The sequence below is a fragment of the Hypanus sabinus genome, chromosome X1 (genome assembly GCF_030144855.1).
Source record: "Hypanus sabinus isolate sHypSab1 chromosome X1, sHypSab1.hap1, whole genome shotgun sequence".
In the NCBI taxonomy this organism is placed as follows: domain Eukaryota; kingdom Metazoa; phylum Chordata; class Chondrichthyes; order Myliobatiformes; family Dasyatidae; genus Hypanus; species Hypanus sabinus.
In genome coordinates this window covers 12,199,514-12,216,922 of record NC_082738.1, presented here as the reverse complement: position 1 = coordinate 12,216,922, position 17,409 = coordinate 12,199,514, and the positions used below count along the sequence as shown (strand labels likewise).

General features: G+C 40.1%; 2 protein-coding genes across 7 annotated transcripts in view; one reads left to right on the top strand and one right to left on the bottom strand.

Moving 5' to 3' along the window:
• strada (STE20 related adaptor alpha) overlaps nt 1–12,391 on the bottom strand; it is a 50,395-nt gene extending 38,004 nt beyond the window's left edge. The window contains exons 1-3 of one of the 6 annotated variants that reach the window (XM_059955791.1): nt 12,303–12,391; nt 2,787–2,842; nt 1,132–1,189 (exon numbers count right to left, since the gene is read on the bottom strand). In XM_059955791.1, the coding sequence (XP_059811774.1) occupies nt 1,132–1,189; nt 2,787–2,798 (70 nt within the window). In that variant the 5' untranslated portion in view covers nt 2,799–2,842; nt 12,303–12,391. Of the gene's footprint in view, nt 1–1,131; nt 1,198–2,786; nt 2,843–11,345; nt 11,439–12,302 lie in introns of those variants that run through there. The other 5 variants (XM_059955794.1, XM_059955792.1, XM_059955796.1 and 2 more) reach the window with 5 other exon arrangements.
• ddx42 (DEAD (Asp-Glu-Ala-Asp) box helicase 42) overlaps nt 11,912–17,409 on the top strand; it is a 71,305-nt gene continuing 65,807 nt past the window's right edge. Inside the window, exons 1-2 of the mRNA XM_059955784.1 lie at nt 11,912–12,065; nt 13,613–13,840. Of these exons, the coding sequence (XP_059811767.1) occupies nt 13,620–13,840 (221 nt within the window). The 5' untranslated portion in view covers nt 11,912–12,065; nt 13,613–13,619. The remainder of the gene's footprint in view (nt 12,066–13,612; nt 13,841–17,409) is intronic.

Genomic DNA, 17,409 nt, shown 5'->3' with positions numbered 1-17,409 from the left:
CTATAAACATTAATGATGCGAAGACAACCACCAAATGCCATTAGCCTTGGTGTCAGAACTCAAAACTTTTCCCCACTGTCTGCTACATGTTGGTTGCTTCAGACCTGGAGATAAAAATAATCTATACATTTTTTCTCGGATTCCAAGTAATGAAATATAGTACATTCTGGAGAACTTTTAACAGTGAAATTAAGTAAATTTACACATTGTGTATAGGTACTGAACATACCTGCTAAAGAAAACCATATTAAATGTAATTTTGTATGCATATTTTCACTGTGTATGTTTTTAGTGATAACTTTAGTTAAATAACATCATTTTAACCCCCTAATTATATTATTCACAGAATAATTATATATTGAAGTAAGATTTTATTTCATTTACAAGAAGTGTTACAAAACCCAACTGCGTGGAAATAAATACAAGCACTGTGATTGCCGACAGAACACAAAGAATACCAAGTATGCCAGCTAGCTTAATAATAAAATAAACATTTAACATCTGAGGCCGAAAAGGAAAACGCTGGAAGCTTTCAGATGTTGAGAACCGTAAACTTCCAATCATAAAGATTTGCATCCAAATCTTTAACCCTAACAGAATAAGGTCCAAATCAACAGTGTGTACATGGAATGGAATGGTAATTGTACATAAAATAAGGTAAAAATAGCAATCCACAAGGATTTTCCGTCCACACACAATGAGGTTAGAATATGCATGCTATTATTCTGTGTTGATGCCTTGAGCCACCCTTGGGATAAGAACATCGTTGGTCCCTTTAATTTCCTTTGGATGATGATGGTTATGCTGCATTATCTTATTGACTATTTTAGCTACATGTATTCACCAGACATTAGCGAGGAAACCAGCCTCTTAAGTGGAAAAATAAATGCATTCAGAATGCCAGTTAAGGGGGCATCAGAACCATCACCTCCAATCAGCCAATAGCAAAGGCTTATCATGGCTCAATGACATCAAGAACACAGATATGAAGAAAGTGATAAGATAGAGAGAAGCAGTCAAGTAAAATACTACTGAAATCTTAGATATGATTCAACCAACCCATCCACCAACACCTACCTCAGTTTTCTGAAATGTTAATTTGTGACTGACAGCAATGATGCAGTAACTTACCACCAAACAGTCCCACGTCCTGCAGGCTCTCGACACTCAGCTTTTCAGACACCCACCGCTAGGCCAGCAATTCCAAAAAAGTGAAAGTGTTAAAAAAAACCCATTAACATTTTGCCATATGCTCTGTAGTCTTTTGCAAGGCTTTCCCTGCTCTTAAGACACAAACAACAAAATCAGAAACTGATGAGCAAGTAGAACGTAATGACCAACAGGCATACTACTACCATGAGGATGCTGAAAATGTGCCTGCAATGTGGATCAGAAGGTCAATGAAGATTGACACCACCCTCCTCACCAGAAAAGGCAAAGGCAATGACTCAACAAATACCATACTCCACAATGAAGGAGAGTGCCACAAATTCAAGGAATAGGTATCTTATCATGAAGGACAATTCATTGAGCTTAAGTATTTGGAGGACTTTGTGTCAAAGTAATGAACATGGACTGAGAGGAATTTGGGATTATTTTTCTTTTCTTGTTGTCATTAAAAATATACATTAAGTGACACAAAAACAAGAAAAAAATCTACAGCCACTGGAAATCCAAGCAACACACAGAAATTGCTGAAGAAACTCAGCAGGCCAGGCAGCATCTATGGAAAACAGTCAATGTTTCAGACAGAAACCCCAGGTATGGCTTTGTGTAGAACTATGCAGAACTCTTTTGATTGTGTGGAATGCTCTCACTCTCTCTCTCTCTCTCTCTGAAACTTTGAAACACTGCCAGAACATTCCTCAAAAATAGTCAGTCTACGAGCATTGTCAGCTTTTAGTCACCTTAAATCTCTACACTGGTTTAGCTTACAAAAATTATGATTCCATTAAATTTATTACTCTAGGTTCTATGCCCACTTTGAAAAGGGAACTACCACTACAACTAAAAGGATCCCTGCTGCACCCAGTGATGCCGTGATCTCTGTCTCAGAAGCTGATGTTAGGCTGACTTTATGGAGAGTGACCTTGCTGCAAGGGAGCAAGGTCTGTAGGTAAGGTTCTGAAAACTTGTCCCAACCAACTGGTGGGAGTATTCAAGGATATTTTCAACCTTGGTTGGAAGCTTTCACCTGCTTTAAAAAGGCAACAATTACACCAGTGCCTAAGAAGAGTTGTGTGAGCTGCTGCAATGATTATCAACCAGTAGCTCTCACATCTGTGGTGATGAAATGCTTTGAGAGGTTGGTCATGGCCAGAATGAACTTCTGCCTCAGCAAGGATTTACTGTAATAGATTTATTTACTTCTATATTATAATGTAATGCTGCTGCTAAGTTAACAAATTTCATGACACCTGCCAGTGACAATAAACCCAATTCTGATTCAGTTGACACCTTGCTCCCAGTTATTATTGGTCCTACTGAGAAGACATCCAAAGGTTGCATACATTTCATTTTCCTATTATAACTACAAATATACTTACAGTAGATGGTGGAGCATACACAATTATAATAGTTAAAAATCGCTTTGGACAGGTTCTTTGATAGTAAAGGCATAAAAAATTATGGGAATAATGTAGACAAATTGAACAGCATAGACAGGCATCAGTCAGCATGAATGAGAATCCATTTCTGTGCTGTCGATTCAATGTTAGGTGATGGTTGGGTATTGAAACAAATAAGGAATGAGATAAATGCATGAACTGAAATGAAACTGCACTTACCAAAAATGACATGGAAAAGCTGGATTGTCACTAAACAGACACTTCCATTAGGAGCTCTAATATAAAACAGAACATCATTATAAATACTTCAGGAAGAAAACGCATAATTACACCATGCAAAATAATTTACTGGTCAGACATCAACAGCAGATTACATTGCTCTCTTTCTATTTCCTGTTTAAAACTAAAAGATCAGGAACATATTGCGCTTCCCAATTTCCACAATAGCACACTGCCATTCACTCAAAAACAGACATTCATCACACTATCTCACACGATGTGCCAACAAGCTGGTAGACTGCTTTGCAATTATGCTCTCAGTGAGAGACCAATGCATTACAGGTGGTAAACATCTGGTAGATTTTACAAATGATATCAATTTCTTGTTTCTCAGGACATGGAAATAGAATTATTCTACCCAACCTAAGCACAAGCTATCTTTGTTGCCAACCCTTCTGAATAAGTACATACAGTTGCAAGAAGAAGATTGCGAACCCTTTGCAATTACCTGGTTTTCTGAATTTACTCATAAAACGGATCTGATCTTCATCTAAGTCACAATAATAGACAAACACAATCTGCCTAAACTAATTACACAAAAAAAATTGTATTTCTTGTCAATGCTGAGTACACTATTTAAACAATCATTGCCTAGGTTCAAAATAGTATGTGAACCTCTGGGGTAATGCCTTCTATAAAAGCTATTTAGAGTTAATGAGATGAGATTAGAGCTATGGATTGTAGAGGTGCCCTGCCCTATAAAAAAGACACACAGTCAGATTCCTGACAGAGCATGCTCTTCTCAAGAAAGATCTGTTTATCTGCACAATGCCTAAATCAAAACAACTTTCAGAAGACCTTTAAAGAAGAATTATAGAGATACACAAAGCTGGAAAAGGCCACAAAAGCATTTCTAAAGATCTGAGTGTTCATCAGTCCACAGAAAGAGAAATTCTCTACAAATGGAGGAAACTCAGTACTGTTGCTACTCTCCCTAGCAGTGGGTGTCCTGCAAAGATCACACCAAGAGCACAATGTACAATGCTGAAGGTGAAAAAGAACCCTAGGATAACAGCAAAAGGCTTGCAGAAATCTCTAGAACTTGCTAAAGTCTCTGTTCATGTGTCCGCTATAAGAAAAAACATTGAACAAGAATGGTGCTCATGGAAAAACACCATGGAGGAAACCATTGCTCTCCAAAAAAAACCTGCTGCATGTCTCAAGTTTGATAAAGACCACCTGGATGCTCGACAATGCTTCTGGGTCAGTGTTCTGTTTACAGATGAGACAGAAGTTGACATTTTTGGCAGAAGAGCTGTTTTTCCTCTGGAGGAAAATGGGTGCTTTACACCAACACCAAAACCTCATCCCAACTGTGAAGCCTGGTGGAAGCAGCATCATGGTTTGGGGCTGCTTTGCTGCCTCAGGGCCTGGACAGCTTACAATTTTGAATTCTCTGTTCCCTCAATAATTGTATCAAGATATTTTACAGGAGAATGTCAGGTGAGTAGACTGTCACCTGAAGCTTAATAGAAGTTGGATGATGCAACAAGACAATGATCCAAAACAAAAGTAAACCAACAACAGAATGGTTTAAAAAGAACATTGTGTTTTGGAATGGCCAAATCAGGGTCCATATCTTAACTTAATTGAGTTGCCATGGCATGACCTGATGAGGACTGTTCATGAAGGTACCCCAGAAATAGTGATGAACTGAAACAGTTTTGTATGGAGGAGTGGTCTAAGATTCCTCTTCGCCGTTGTGCAAGTCTGATCAGCAGCTACAGAAATTATTTGGAGGTTATTGCTCTAAAGAAGGTTCTATCAGTCATTAAATACAAGGGTGCACATAAAGCCTGGACTGTGAATGATTGAACAATGTGTTCAATAAAGACATGAAAATTACAATTGTTGTGGGTTATTAGTTTAGGTTGATTGTGTCTGTCTATTAATTGTGACTTAGATGAGGATCAGACCACATTTTGAGTAATTAATGCAGAAAACCAGGTAATTGCAAAGGGTTCACAAACTTTTTCTTGCAAATGTAAATAGGTAAATACAGAATAATGCTGCCTCAGCAAGGATTATGGATACCAGCATAAAATAATTGGGAAAATGCACAAATAACAAGCAGAGAAAACAAACAGAAAATATTGTATGCTTCAGGAAGGATCAGATGGGACAGAACTGGAAGATGATCTAAATAAAATTGGATTTGCCTCATATGAGAAAATTCAGCAGGGTAATTGATGAGCTGGAGGCATGAGAAAACCAAAATGAAGGAAAAGATTAGTGGCTAGAAATTCATTATTGTAGTACCCGGTACATGTTATGACCAGGAAGGCCCCGTTTCCATGCTCGTGGCTCTGACTCCAGTACTATCTTTTCCAGAATGTTACAATATCTAGAATTTTCAGTGGTCACAATTTGACAAGGAAAAATTGTGAATATGTTGATAACTGTTTCCGTGACAAATTGCAACCACTGAAAATTCAGTTATTTTTCCACTCAGATGTAACAGCGACATGAACTTGATGAAAGTGTAACAAATTATGCTTGCAATGACAAGCTATTTGAGGCATGTACACACACATAATTCTCTTGTTGTGTTATTTGCAATAAAAAAAAAGTCATATTCGAAAGCATGGATGCCAGTGACCTTCCAATCTAACCAGGTTTTCATTGTGCATTTTAAGGGCTTTTCACAATGTTAAATGTCTGCAGCACATTCTGGACCAGTTCTGAAATCTCTTCCAATTGAACAGGAACTACAACTATAGTGCTTGAAAACTTCATACAATTTCAGTGTTAATCCTGCTGGGTGTGCTGCATAAACTGAGAGCTACAAATCAGGTATCAGAGGCTGCATAAATATCATTGGATTAGGATTAAGGGTCAGGTATGGAAGGTCGCATACTTAAGTATAGATTGCTTAGAATTCACAGTAATAAACGTACCCAAGTGCCATTGATGTGGTTTTCAGCATGGTGTTTAACAAGCATGGGAGACTGGTCCAAAAAGATAGAGTCTGTAAGATCCAAGGAATTTAGGCAAATTGGATCCAAAATTGGGTTGGTAACAGGAAGTAGGATGGAGGGTTATTTGTGTGATTAGAAATTCGTCTGGGCTCCTTGTGATTCCAGATATACATTAATGATTTGGACATAAATGTAGGATACAAGAAAATTTGCATGTGACAAAAAATTGATGCAGTTAATGACGAGGAGAATAATTATAGGCTATCGATGATATCAATCAATTGGCAAGATGGGTCATGAAATGGTAGGTGGAATTTAATCCTGATACACCTTGAGAGGATTAATAAAATATAAAATACACAATCAGTACAGGGTAGGGCCCTAAGCAATTTTGAAGAACGTAGTGACTTTGGCTTACAAGACCAATGATCCTTGAGGGTGTAACAAGGATGGAACAAGGATGTATCACAGGGGGACAAGGTAGTGACGAAGCTATATGGGACTCTCGTCTTCACTGGCCAAGGCATACAATAGTATGGAGGCTATAAATCATTAGTTAGGCTACAGCTGGAGTATTAGGCATAGTTCCGGGGATCACACTATGGGAAGGACATGATTGTAATGGAAAGGATGAAGATGGGATTCACCAGGATGTTGCCTGGGATAGAGCTTTTCCTTGGGCAAGAGGAAGTTAATGGGAATGGGGGAACCTGATAGATGCACAGAATGATGAGAGGCAGTGTCTTGAAAGAGTATTCAGCCCCCATAACTGTTTTCACATTTTATTGTCTTATTTTCTAAATTTAAAAGACATTGAAGTAGGATTTTTTGAGCTAATCATACATAATTGTGCATCATGTCAAATCAGAAGAAAAATCCCAACACCTGTCAGCAATTTACTAAAAATTAAAAACCAAAATTGTGAGGCTGAAGAAGTATTCATCCCCTTCATAATTTGTATGCTAACTTTCCTCAGGTGCAATATACATTATCACCTTACAAACTCACCCAATTTGTTGATGTACTGTAGAAAATTGGAAGATTACCAGTTTTCAATGAATTCAAACAGATAAATACCTCTTTCTCTGTAAGATCCAACATTATGGTAGATTTTCAACAAACCAAACCAAAATGAAGACAAAAAAAGAATTCAAGGCAAGTCAGGGAAATGATATTAGAGAAACACTAATCTGGGGAAGGGTACGAGACCATCAGAAAGGCACTGAACATACCTCGGAACTCAGTGCAGTCTGTTGTGAAAAAGTGGAAAAAATATGAAACTACAGTTATGCTGCCTAGGTCAGGCCGCGCCTCTAAACTTAGTCACTGGAAAAGAATGGCAATTGTAAGAGAGGCTACTCTGAGTGAGCTGCAGAAGTCCGTGGCTGCAACTGGAGATGAAGCTCATGGCTACACAATCTCTAAGGCCTTGCATCAAAAGGGTTTTTATGGAAGAGTGGCTAAAAAAAAACATATCCTTGCCCATAAAGACTTCCAAAGTACCACTTAGAAGATGTTGAAGAAGGTCTTGTGGTCGGATGAGACTGAAGTGGAACTTTGTGGCCTCAACACTAAGCAGCGCATGTGGTGTAAATCTAATACTGCACATCAGCCTGGTACCACTATCCCTACTGTAGTGGTCGTCAACCTGTTGATCGCGATCGACTGGTCGATCTTTGAGGTTTTCCTAGTAGATCCCGAAAAAAAAATACACACATACTGTTGAGAGATTGCTTCCGGGTCGTGGGGTTTTCGTTCTGTTCTTTCTGCCCAGTGTGCATGCCTATAGCTCCCCCACACGACGCAGTGTAATTCAGTGGTCCCCAAACACCGGATCGGGAGGAAACGATACGAATCAGCTGCAACTTTCCTCATTCCCTGTCATGCCCACTGTTGAACTTGAACCCACGCGAGGTCATCAGTCGCCTAAACACAGTGATCACTGGTTGGCCTTGGGTAATCAGCGACTGGGAAATGCCGTTGCTACTGGCCTGGAGCGTGGACAGATGGGCGCCACCTCTAAACCTGTTTAGCACACGGAATGTCTTTGAGGAACCCGGTGCTAAAATATTCGCAGGCGACCTAATGCGGGCTCAGGGTTTTGTAGGTAGCACAGCAGCTACCTCGCTGTGATCTACTGAAAGCAAACTTCTGATAGATCCTACAAGGCGGGCACGCGCCCTGTCGTACTCCTCGCTCGGTTGGTCGCTCTCTCCAGACTGCGACCGCCACAGCCCCAGCACAGGGACCTCTGGCCCTGAGTACAAGCACCCTGCACTTAAAGACAAACTTGTTGAGTTTTTTGAGTGGAAAAAAGTGAGCAAGCGGGACAGCAGCTAAGTGCTGAGAGCCACGAAAACTAAATTGCAGAATAGACTGCACATAAGGAACCCGTTTCAATTATCGCTGTATTCCGGTCGTGTTTAACATCACCAGCATGCAAGTGCAATTATGAAGAAAGCACAGCAGCTCTTCTACTTCCTTAGTAGTTTGTGAAGATTCAGCACAACATCTAAACCTTTGACAAACTTTCACAGGTGTGTAGTGGAGAATATATTAACTGGTTGCATCACAGCCTGATATATAAACACCAAAAACCTCCCCACCATTGAGCACAATTACACATGAAACATTGCCGCAGGAAAGCAGCATCAGGACTCCCACCACTCAGATCATGCTCTCTTCTCACTGCTGCCATCAGGAAGGTGGTACAGGAGCCTCAGAAGTCACACCACCAGGTTCAGGAACACTTATTACCCCTCAACACTCAGGCTTTTGAACCAAGTGAATAACTTCACTCACCCCATCACTGAATTACCCCGTCAACCTATGGACTTTTCGTCTCATGACCACGATATTATTTTGTATTTGCAGTTTGTTGTCTTCTGCACTCTGGTTCTCCATCCAGTTGGTGTGGCCTTTCATTGATTATATTATGGTTATTGGATTTATTGATTTTCCAACAAGAAAATGAATCGCAGGGTTGTATATGGTGGCATATATGTACTTTGATAATAAATTTAGTTTGAACTTCTTGGATCCAGTTGATCACCATTGATAAAACTGAGTTGTAAACATCCTTATCTTTGAAACCCATGTTTGCTTACTGACAGGGTCATTTCAGGATGAAGACTTCCTTCAATTCAGGGCATGGAAGTGTAGCAGTTAGTGCTGCTGCCTGATAGCTCCAAGCCTTGTGCAGTTTGCACATTCTCACTGTAATCACCTGGACTTCTGGGAGTTCCTGCTGTAGCTTAATTGCCCACTGTTAATATTCCTGTAGTGCAGTTTCCAGTAGAAACATTTGAGGAGTGACAAAACATCAAAGTCTGCTTCTGGTTGCAGCTCCCCCCCCCATGTATGAGTGTAGGATGGGAAAACTGTTTGGATAACCAAGGAGGAGACCCAGTGGAGGGAGGTCGTCACATGCAGGCTCCACATCAACCATTCGAAGTACCAGGCAAACCAGATGCTATATCTGATGTTAATGTCTTCACCCCGGTCCACTCCCCACACAAACTCACTTGAATAAATAATGCAATGCACCTAAGACAGTGTTCCATTAGGAATCCCCAACTATACTGGAGACAGCCACACCAGAATGGGGTTCATGAACCACAAAAGCTAATGTTTAACACAGAGCTGACCACAAGACAATAACTATCCCAACCACCAAAATGAAGATCACAAACAATGTCAATGTTCAATCTAAAGGGAAAAGGCAGTTTCAAGAACATTCCCATTTACAAAAGTGAGACTCAGTACATACGAGTCTCAGTTCCAAAGTGGGATCATTGACCTGAAAGACCAAATTTGATGTTTGGTACACAGGTGTTGCCTGACTGCTGGGCATTTTTTGGCATTTTCTATTTTGTTTCAAAATTCTTGGCTCAGGGAATTAATCAGCTTTTGGTTTTACTAATTTCTCCAATATTATTCATACAAATTTGTTTAATGTTTCTGTTTAAAAAAAACCCTTCGCTCCCTAGCATTTCCAGAATAATACATTTCATCTTCTGTGAAGAAACACCCCAGTATTAGTTTAATTGCTGTCATAATTCCTCCATTATAAACTCTCCCAGCTCTGACCGAGTGATCTACATTGACCAAGTAAATACAAGTATTATCACTCACAAACACCAAGTGGATCATGCATCCCAGTCCGCTTCCATCATCACCAAAGCTAAATTTAAATCATGTGAATAAGCAGCAAAACTTCTGCCATGATTATCCTCAGAACTAGTGTCCAACTAGGGTATGCTCTCAGTCCCCTACATTACTTCCAATGACTGTGCGGCCAGATTCTGCACCAACTCCACCAACAAATCTGCAGATGTGATCACCATGATGTGCTAGATCATCAAATAAGGAGATGGAGTATAGGAAAGAGTGCTAAGACAACCATCTTTCCCTCAACTTCAGCAAAACAGGAAAAACTTCATTGACTTCAGGAAGTGGGAGAGGAGATCAGAGTACACAAAATTTCCCACAATGTTACTGACGTGAAGATGGTTGAGAGCTTTCCATCCAGATACATCACAAATGTTTCCGAGTTGTTTCTTTCTATGTCTATGACTGATGGGCAGAAGGTAGCCAGCTCAAGTAACAAAGGTAATGGTTACCCTTCCTTCTGGAATGGCAACCCCGTAGAGAAAATACATTTTTCTGCCAAGACTGCACACATTGTATGAACTTTTTGAGATAGCAAAAAAATCCAGGGTTATTATTCTTAAAAAAAAGCTCCACTGAAATATACAGGATTATAAGCAGCATAGATGGGAGATGTAGCAGGAAACACTTCTCTTAACAGTGATGGAGAAAACCAGAGGCTTATGTGAATTGTACCTGCCATTCCCTCAGGTACTGCATAACAGATTCCAACCAATGCCTGCATGAAAAAGTATTTCCTCTCAAATAATCCCCACCCCCCAACATAGCATTATCTTTTCATGGGCAACACTGATTTGACCACAACCTGTAAAACACGTCAATCACTTTGTTACAAATAGGAGTGTACAGCTCAAGTTGTCTCTTTTGTTAAGATCTAAGCATCCAAAAGCCGAAGCCAACAAGAAATTTTGTTCGGCGACCTGCACACAAAATTTCCACGAAATCATAATGTGAAAGTTAATAACCGGAATACTTATGTAATAACGCTAAAGGACGAAAATCACGGAGTCGTCGCCTGATCTTGTAAGAGTAATGCCCTGCACCACCACCCATCTGACGATCTAAACAAGGCCTGGTTTTCGCACTTCCGGCTATGCAGTTCCCCCGCAGTACTGCACCGGAGTCAATTAACCAGGATTGGGCTGGATTTTAACCCAACACCATCTCTGGCCATGAGAAGTGACTCCCACACTGTGCATACAGAGAACCATCTCTCTAGCAAACAGGCAGCAGCTCCGCGCCCGGAGGCCGAACTATCCGGATGCTACGGGTGCTCGTCAGCACACTGACTACGGATTTGCTGCAGCATACGATCTCACATAACCAGTTATAAAGCAACTCCGGCTACATACAAGACGAGTTCCTACTGTTTTTCACAGACAGCCCCCCCATTCAGCGGATCCTCACTCACCTTACTCCACTCTATCTGGGCCAGCGCTCTTATATGGGCGGAGACATCCGCCGGATGTCCCGTCTCCTCAGCTCAATCTTACTGGTGCATTCCTACCGATTGACGTCCTAATCAAGAAAGGACAGGGCAATCCCTGACTGTGATTGGGCTATTCAGTAATCAATCATATTCATCCTACAGTTTGAGCCGCGGCTGGGGATACTTGCTGGTGACGTCGCCAAATACAATCGGAGTTTTTATTATATTTCTGTTTTTCATTTCCCCGCATTAACAAGCGACCATCAGTTTACAGCAAAACTGCGGCTGTTGCTTCACCACAGACTAATGTCATTGCGCAAAGACACCATGGGGGTGGGGGTGGGGGGGGTAATTGATCATGTCGTTACCCTTTGACCCAGTGACATCACGCAATGTAATCGCGACATGCAGTATTATCGAAGTTTTTAAAGTTGGCGGCCCACTGAGGTGGGTGTGTGCGGGGGGGGGGAGGGTTGGTTAGGCGAAGTCGGATCGATGGCGACGGATTTGTGTGGAACAGCAGGCAGCTCACCCTCAGTTGTCGGCCGCCAATGGGCAATGCGCATGCGCGGCGGACGCTGACCGACGGCTTGGTTGCCTGGTGTGCGGGTCGGGGGGGGAAAGGGAGTAGGCTTGACGGAGAGACGGACGGACACGGTGCCACCACCTGATACTCCCATAGTAATTCAGGCCGACACTTGGGTAAGGTGCACGATTCCGGCGATCTAGCTTACTACTGGCTAGGGCTCTCGGGCCTACTGTTTTACAAGGCCTAAAGTGGTGCTTATTCTGCTTATCTTTCCCCACCCCCACCAGTCGCCTTATTTATTTAGCGACACAACGCGGAGAGGCCCTTCCTTTACTCCGTCCCGCTCGGTGCGTCCCTCTGTCTCCCACGCCCCACCTCGCCCATTACCTCCCCCACTAGCCATCTCTCACCACGCCGATTGCTCTTCCTCCTGTGCCCCTTCCCCACGACACTTCTCCCGCCGAATGCGCGCCCACTCTGCCTGTTGCCACGCCTCTCCGTCTTAACGAGTTTTTTTTTGTTTTGGTTACTATCTCGATTTATCGGCAATAGCTAAGGCCCAATTTCTTGCTAACGGTCTAGTTCAAACGATGAAGTAAATATCAATCCCACAAAATGCAAGCAAAATAATGCAGAAATGTTGCTAATTGCGACATCAATCAGCACCTATCTTGAATCGTTTTCCTTCCAGTATTGGACCCCGACGTTGTATGAAAGCTCATAAAGAAACGATCCATGAAATATTGCACAAACATCATAAATCCAATCAATATTTGCATCGCATGGAGGAGTAGGTCATCCTGCCCTCAAGCCAATTCACTGAGATCTTGGTTTCAACTCCACCGTCATGATTGTCCCTCTATCCTGATTTCCTCTTTGTTCCCAAAAAGACAAAATGCACATATTGTCAATAAAGAAAATGTCTCCAGTGAAATCTGCAAGAAATTAAATGGAGTATAAAACGCTAGTCACTCTCAAGGTATGAGATAACAAGATTGTCAGACTCTGACATGTTACTCTGAAGTATCACTACTCTAACAGACAGCATAATGTAGGAAAGAAAATTGATTTTGTAGGTTCTACAGCAAATAACATATCAACACTAAAGAGACAATGTTTGACATTGTTGGATCTATGGTGAAACCAAATGGCTTGAATGCCCATCTTGGTCCCTCATTTAAATGTAGTCATATTTCCATGGTGTTCATCAAAAAAATGCAAGAGGAGAAATACCAACCCACAAGATCACTTGTAGAAACTACTCTTGTTTGCAGTAGAACTAAACCATGAGAGTCATGAACATGACTCAATACTGTTGCTTGGTCAGGAGCTTTAATGTAATGTTTTTCTCCTGCAAGTACTATTAAAATGTCACATGGCTCAATAAAGTAAAATGCTGAAGCACTTTTAGTTTACTGCTGGCACCCTTGATTATGGCAATCTCCCTGTATTACCATGTGCCTCTGTTAGTTGTCGGATATCCCAGTGACTGCATTGAGTATTTTTTCTTAACAGATTTACAGTCTGGTGAGCAGTTGTTGTGTAGTCTCTTTGAGATTTTCTTACTTGGATAGTATAGTTGATTTTCTAATTCTCTGAAATTGTGAGAGATGAGTTTGAATATACTGAAAGATCTTTTTTTTAATCTGTCATTGTTAGATAAATCTTTGGGTTGAAGGTTTTACAGAGTTCCAGAAATTCTTATTTTATGTTTCTGCAGCTAAACAATGAATTGGAATAAAGGAGGTGGTGGTGCAAAGAGGGGCTTTGGTTTTGGTGGTTTTGCTATTACACCAGGGAAGAAGGAAGAACCAAAACTACCAAAGGCAGCACACTCTGTATTCGGTTCACTGGGCCCATCAAGTGGCTATGGGAAAACCCAACCAGCTCAGACACCTTGCTTCTATAAAGTGGGATCGAAGCGGCCAAACTTTGATGAAGAAAATGCGTGAGTATTCAAAGCTATTTGCAGATTGTGAACGCAATTTAGAGGGAAAAATGTAAAAGAAATAACCTCATCACTTGTAGAAGCAAGAGAACTTCTGACTTGTTTGAAAATGTAATTTAAACACAAATAATTGAAAATTACTTAAATTTCCATCTTTAAATTTTCTGTTAAATGTTGTGTCTCGTGTAATGTGTTTTTGTTTAAACCTCATCTATCCTTGCAAGACAACAAGTAATATCTATACTTGAAGGTAATTGTAATGCAAACTGATCCCCTGCATTTATATATCATTGCAAACCAGATGTCAGCTGTATGAAATATTCAAATGTAGTAGTTCCAGTATATTAGGAATTCAACCTTTGTTTTACTTTGATTCAAAATAAGACAATGGGCAGCACAATAGCATAGAGGTTAGCACAATGCTTTGCAGTACCAGTGACCTGGGTTCCATAACCACAGCTGTCTGTAAGGAGTTTGTACGTTCTCCCCGTGACCATGTGGGTTTCCACTGAGTGCTCCGGTCACCAGCCTCTCCCGCCTCCCCCCCACAGTCCAAAGATGTACCAGTTGGTAGGTTAATTGCTCATTGTTATTTATTTTGTGATTAGACTGGGATTGAATCGGGCGCGGGGGGGGGGGGGGTGGTTGTTGTGCAGCTCGGCTTGAAGGGCCTATTCTGCGCTGTATCTCAATAAAATAAATAAGGAATCCCAGACAGAAAAAAACTCAGTTCCAGACAGATTTTGATAGAATATGAACTGATACTGAAAATGTGAAAATGTTTTCAATGTGGAAAATTGCAAAGAGGATAATCAGTGGGAATATGAAAGGAATAGCAAGGAATGCCTCATGGAGTGAAATGAAATTGAATCTATTAGTGCAATGAAGAAACAACAGGAAAGCAAAATATAAACACGAGATTGTACAGATGCTGGAAATCCAGAGTAATACACACAATATGCTGGAGGAACTCAGCAGATCAAGCCGTATCTATGGAGAGGAATAAACAGTCTTATGTTTCAGGCTGAGACCCTTCATCAAGACTCCCTGCAAAAATCCACAATTGTAGTGACAAGATGTATATCAATAGTTTGAGGTATTCAATTGGAAAAGGAAATGGATATATAGAACTCATAAAGCTCCACATACACAAGATGATATCTACCAGTGCTTGACAAGGATTGTTACCATGATGTTTTATGCTTGTCGTCTAAGTTAGCCTTTCCCAGAGGGTTGTGCTCCTTCTTACCCCGGTCTTCAAGTCACCCAGGAAAACCAGTCTCTCTTTGGAATACAGATAAGAGTCTTCTTAAGATGAAAGGTCTTGGTCTCAATTCAGTACTCAAATGTATATTAGTGATAATTATACTAGAGTGTAATAATATATTGTTTCTATGTTAGACTGAGCCCAAAGGGTCATTAGGTGTTCACTAATTCTGCAGAGTGAATCACAGTGATACCTGACTAGAATCAGGTTTATTATCACCGACGTATGCTGTGAAATTTGTTGTTTTGTGGCAGCAGTACAGACTAGCTCCTTCCTGTAGACAAAACTGTTTGTGTAGACTCTTCCTGTTCCAGTTTGCCCCTCCAGAAGAAAGTGTAGCCACATTTTTCTTTAAACTGTTTATCTCATGTCCATTATATCTAGCTTAGGGTGGCAGCATCAGTGTAAAGCCATGTTAGTTTTTCAGCTGTGATCTTGGAACCTTGTTCAGGTCTATCGCTGTTGCAACCCTCTATTAGTTTCCTGAAGTCCGAGGTCCTGAACTTCATATTGTGGAGCAAGTTTCCGATGCCAGCTATCATATGGGCTTCACAGATTGAGCTCTTGACCCACTTACGACAGTGCCTATGCCCACTGGAGACTAGGCTCTGTTGCAGGAGTATTATTGCTCACATATTAATGAGAACAAGTGTAAATGCTTTCCAGTATATGTATATTTTCCTTTCTTTCTTTTTTCAATCTTTTTATTGATTTAAAAAAAAGTGTGTATACAAACAAGATGAGAATATCTCTGGTATACATGTCAATAGCAGTACATACAGAAGGTAAAATAAACAATATCAGAATCACACAGTGTTGATCTACAAAGTATAAATTTGATATAGAATGTATAGTTCTCTTATCAATTTATAAAGAAAGGAAGGACTATTAGAAGTTTTTATATAAAAGAGAAGAGGAAAAAAAACCCACTATTCTAAACAGTAAAAAAAAGGACTGGGCAGACCATCCTGAGAGAAAAACCAAGAGAAGAGAGACCCTCTGATCAAACCCAAGGTTCTGAAAAAATAGCTGGAAGATAATCAGTACACAAATCACATCATATGAAAATATTGAATAAAAGGTCGCAAGATTTCTTCAAATTTAAAGGATGTATCCAATGTCCGACTTCTTATTTTCCCTAGACTTGAACAGGACATGATAGAGGAAAGGCAACAAAAGGTGTTAGGAGGGTTAGGGTCCTTCCATTTAAGTAAAATGGCTTTCCTAGCCAATAAGGTTGAAAAGGCTATCATCTGCTGAGCGGAAGCAGGAATATATCCTGCTTCTGATGGAATAATCCCAAAAATAGCTGTAAATAAGTTTGGTTGTAAATCCAGATCCAGCACTTTAGGTAAAGTTTTAAAAACATCTTTCCAAAAATTCTCCAATTTTATGCAAGACTAAAACATATGAGTTAAAGTGGCCACCTGAGTATTACGTCGATTACAAATAGGATTAATATTGGGAAAAATACGGGCTAATTTATCCTTTGACATATGTGCCTGATGCACTACCCTGAACTGTATCAAGGAATGATGGGCACAAATAGATGAAGTATTTACCAGATGAAAAATTTTACTCCATTGATTATCTGAAAGTAACTTTTGAAATTCCAATTCCCAGACAGCTTTAATTTTATTGTTAGATATCATTTGTAAATTTAATAACCATTTATAAATTGTAGCTATTGATCCTTTTTGGAGTGGTTTAAGCTGGAAGAAGATATCTATTATATTAGATGGATAGGCAGGGGGATAATTTAGAAGCAAAGTACGTAAAAAAGATTCCCAATTTGTAAATATCTAAAAAAGTGTACATTAGATTGATTAAGTTTATCCACTAGCTGAGTAAAAGACATTAAACAATCCCCTATAAACAAATCTGAAAAAGTTATTATACCTTTGGTCTTCCAAATTAAAAAAGCCTGATCTAAAATTGATGGTTTAAAAATACAGTTACGATATATTTTACTAGAAAGGACAAAATTATTTAATTCAAAATATCTACGAAACTGAAACCAAATTCTTAATGTATGTTTAATAATAGGATTACGGTCTTGTCTACCAAACTTAGAGAGCAGAAAAGGAAGAGGAGCTCCCAGTAAAGAGGCCAAGGAATACCCCTTCACCGAGTTTTTCTCCAATTCCACCCATAAAGGACAGTCATATATGTCTGAATAATGAATCCAACAGGTAGTATCGAATATTAATTGCCCAGTAGTACAGTCTAAGATTTGGCAAAGCCATACCACCGTCCTTTTTTAATTTCTGCAATAAAAGTTTACTCAATCTAGGATTTTTAT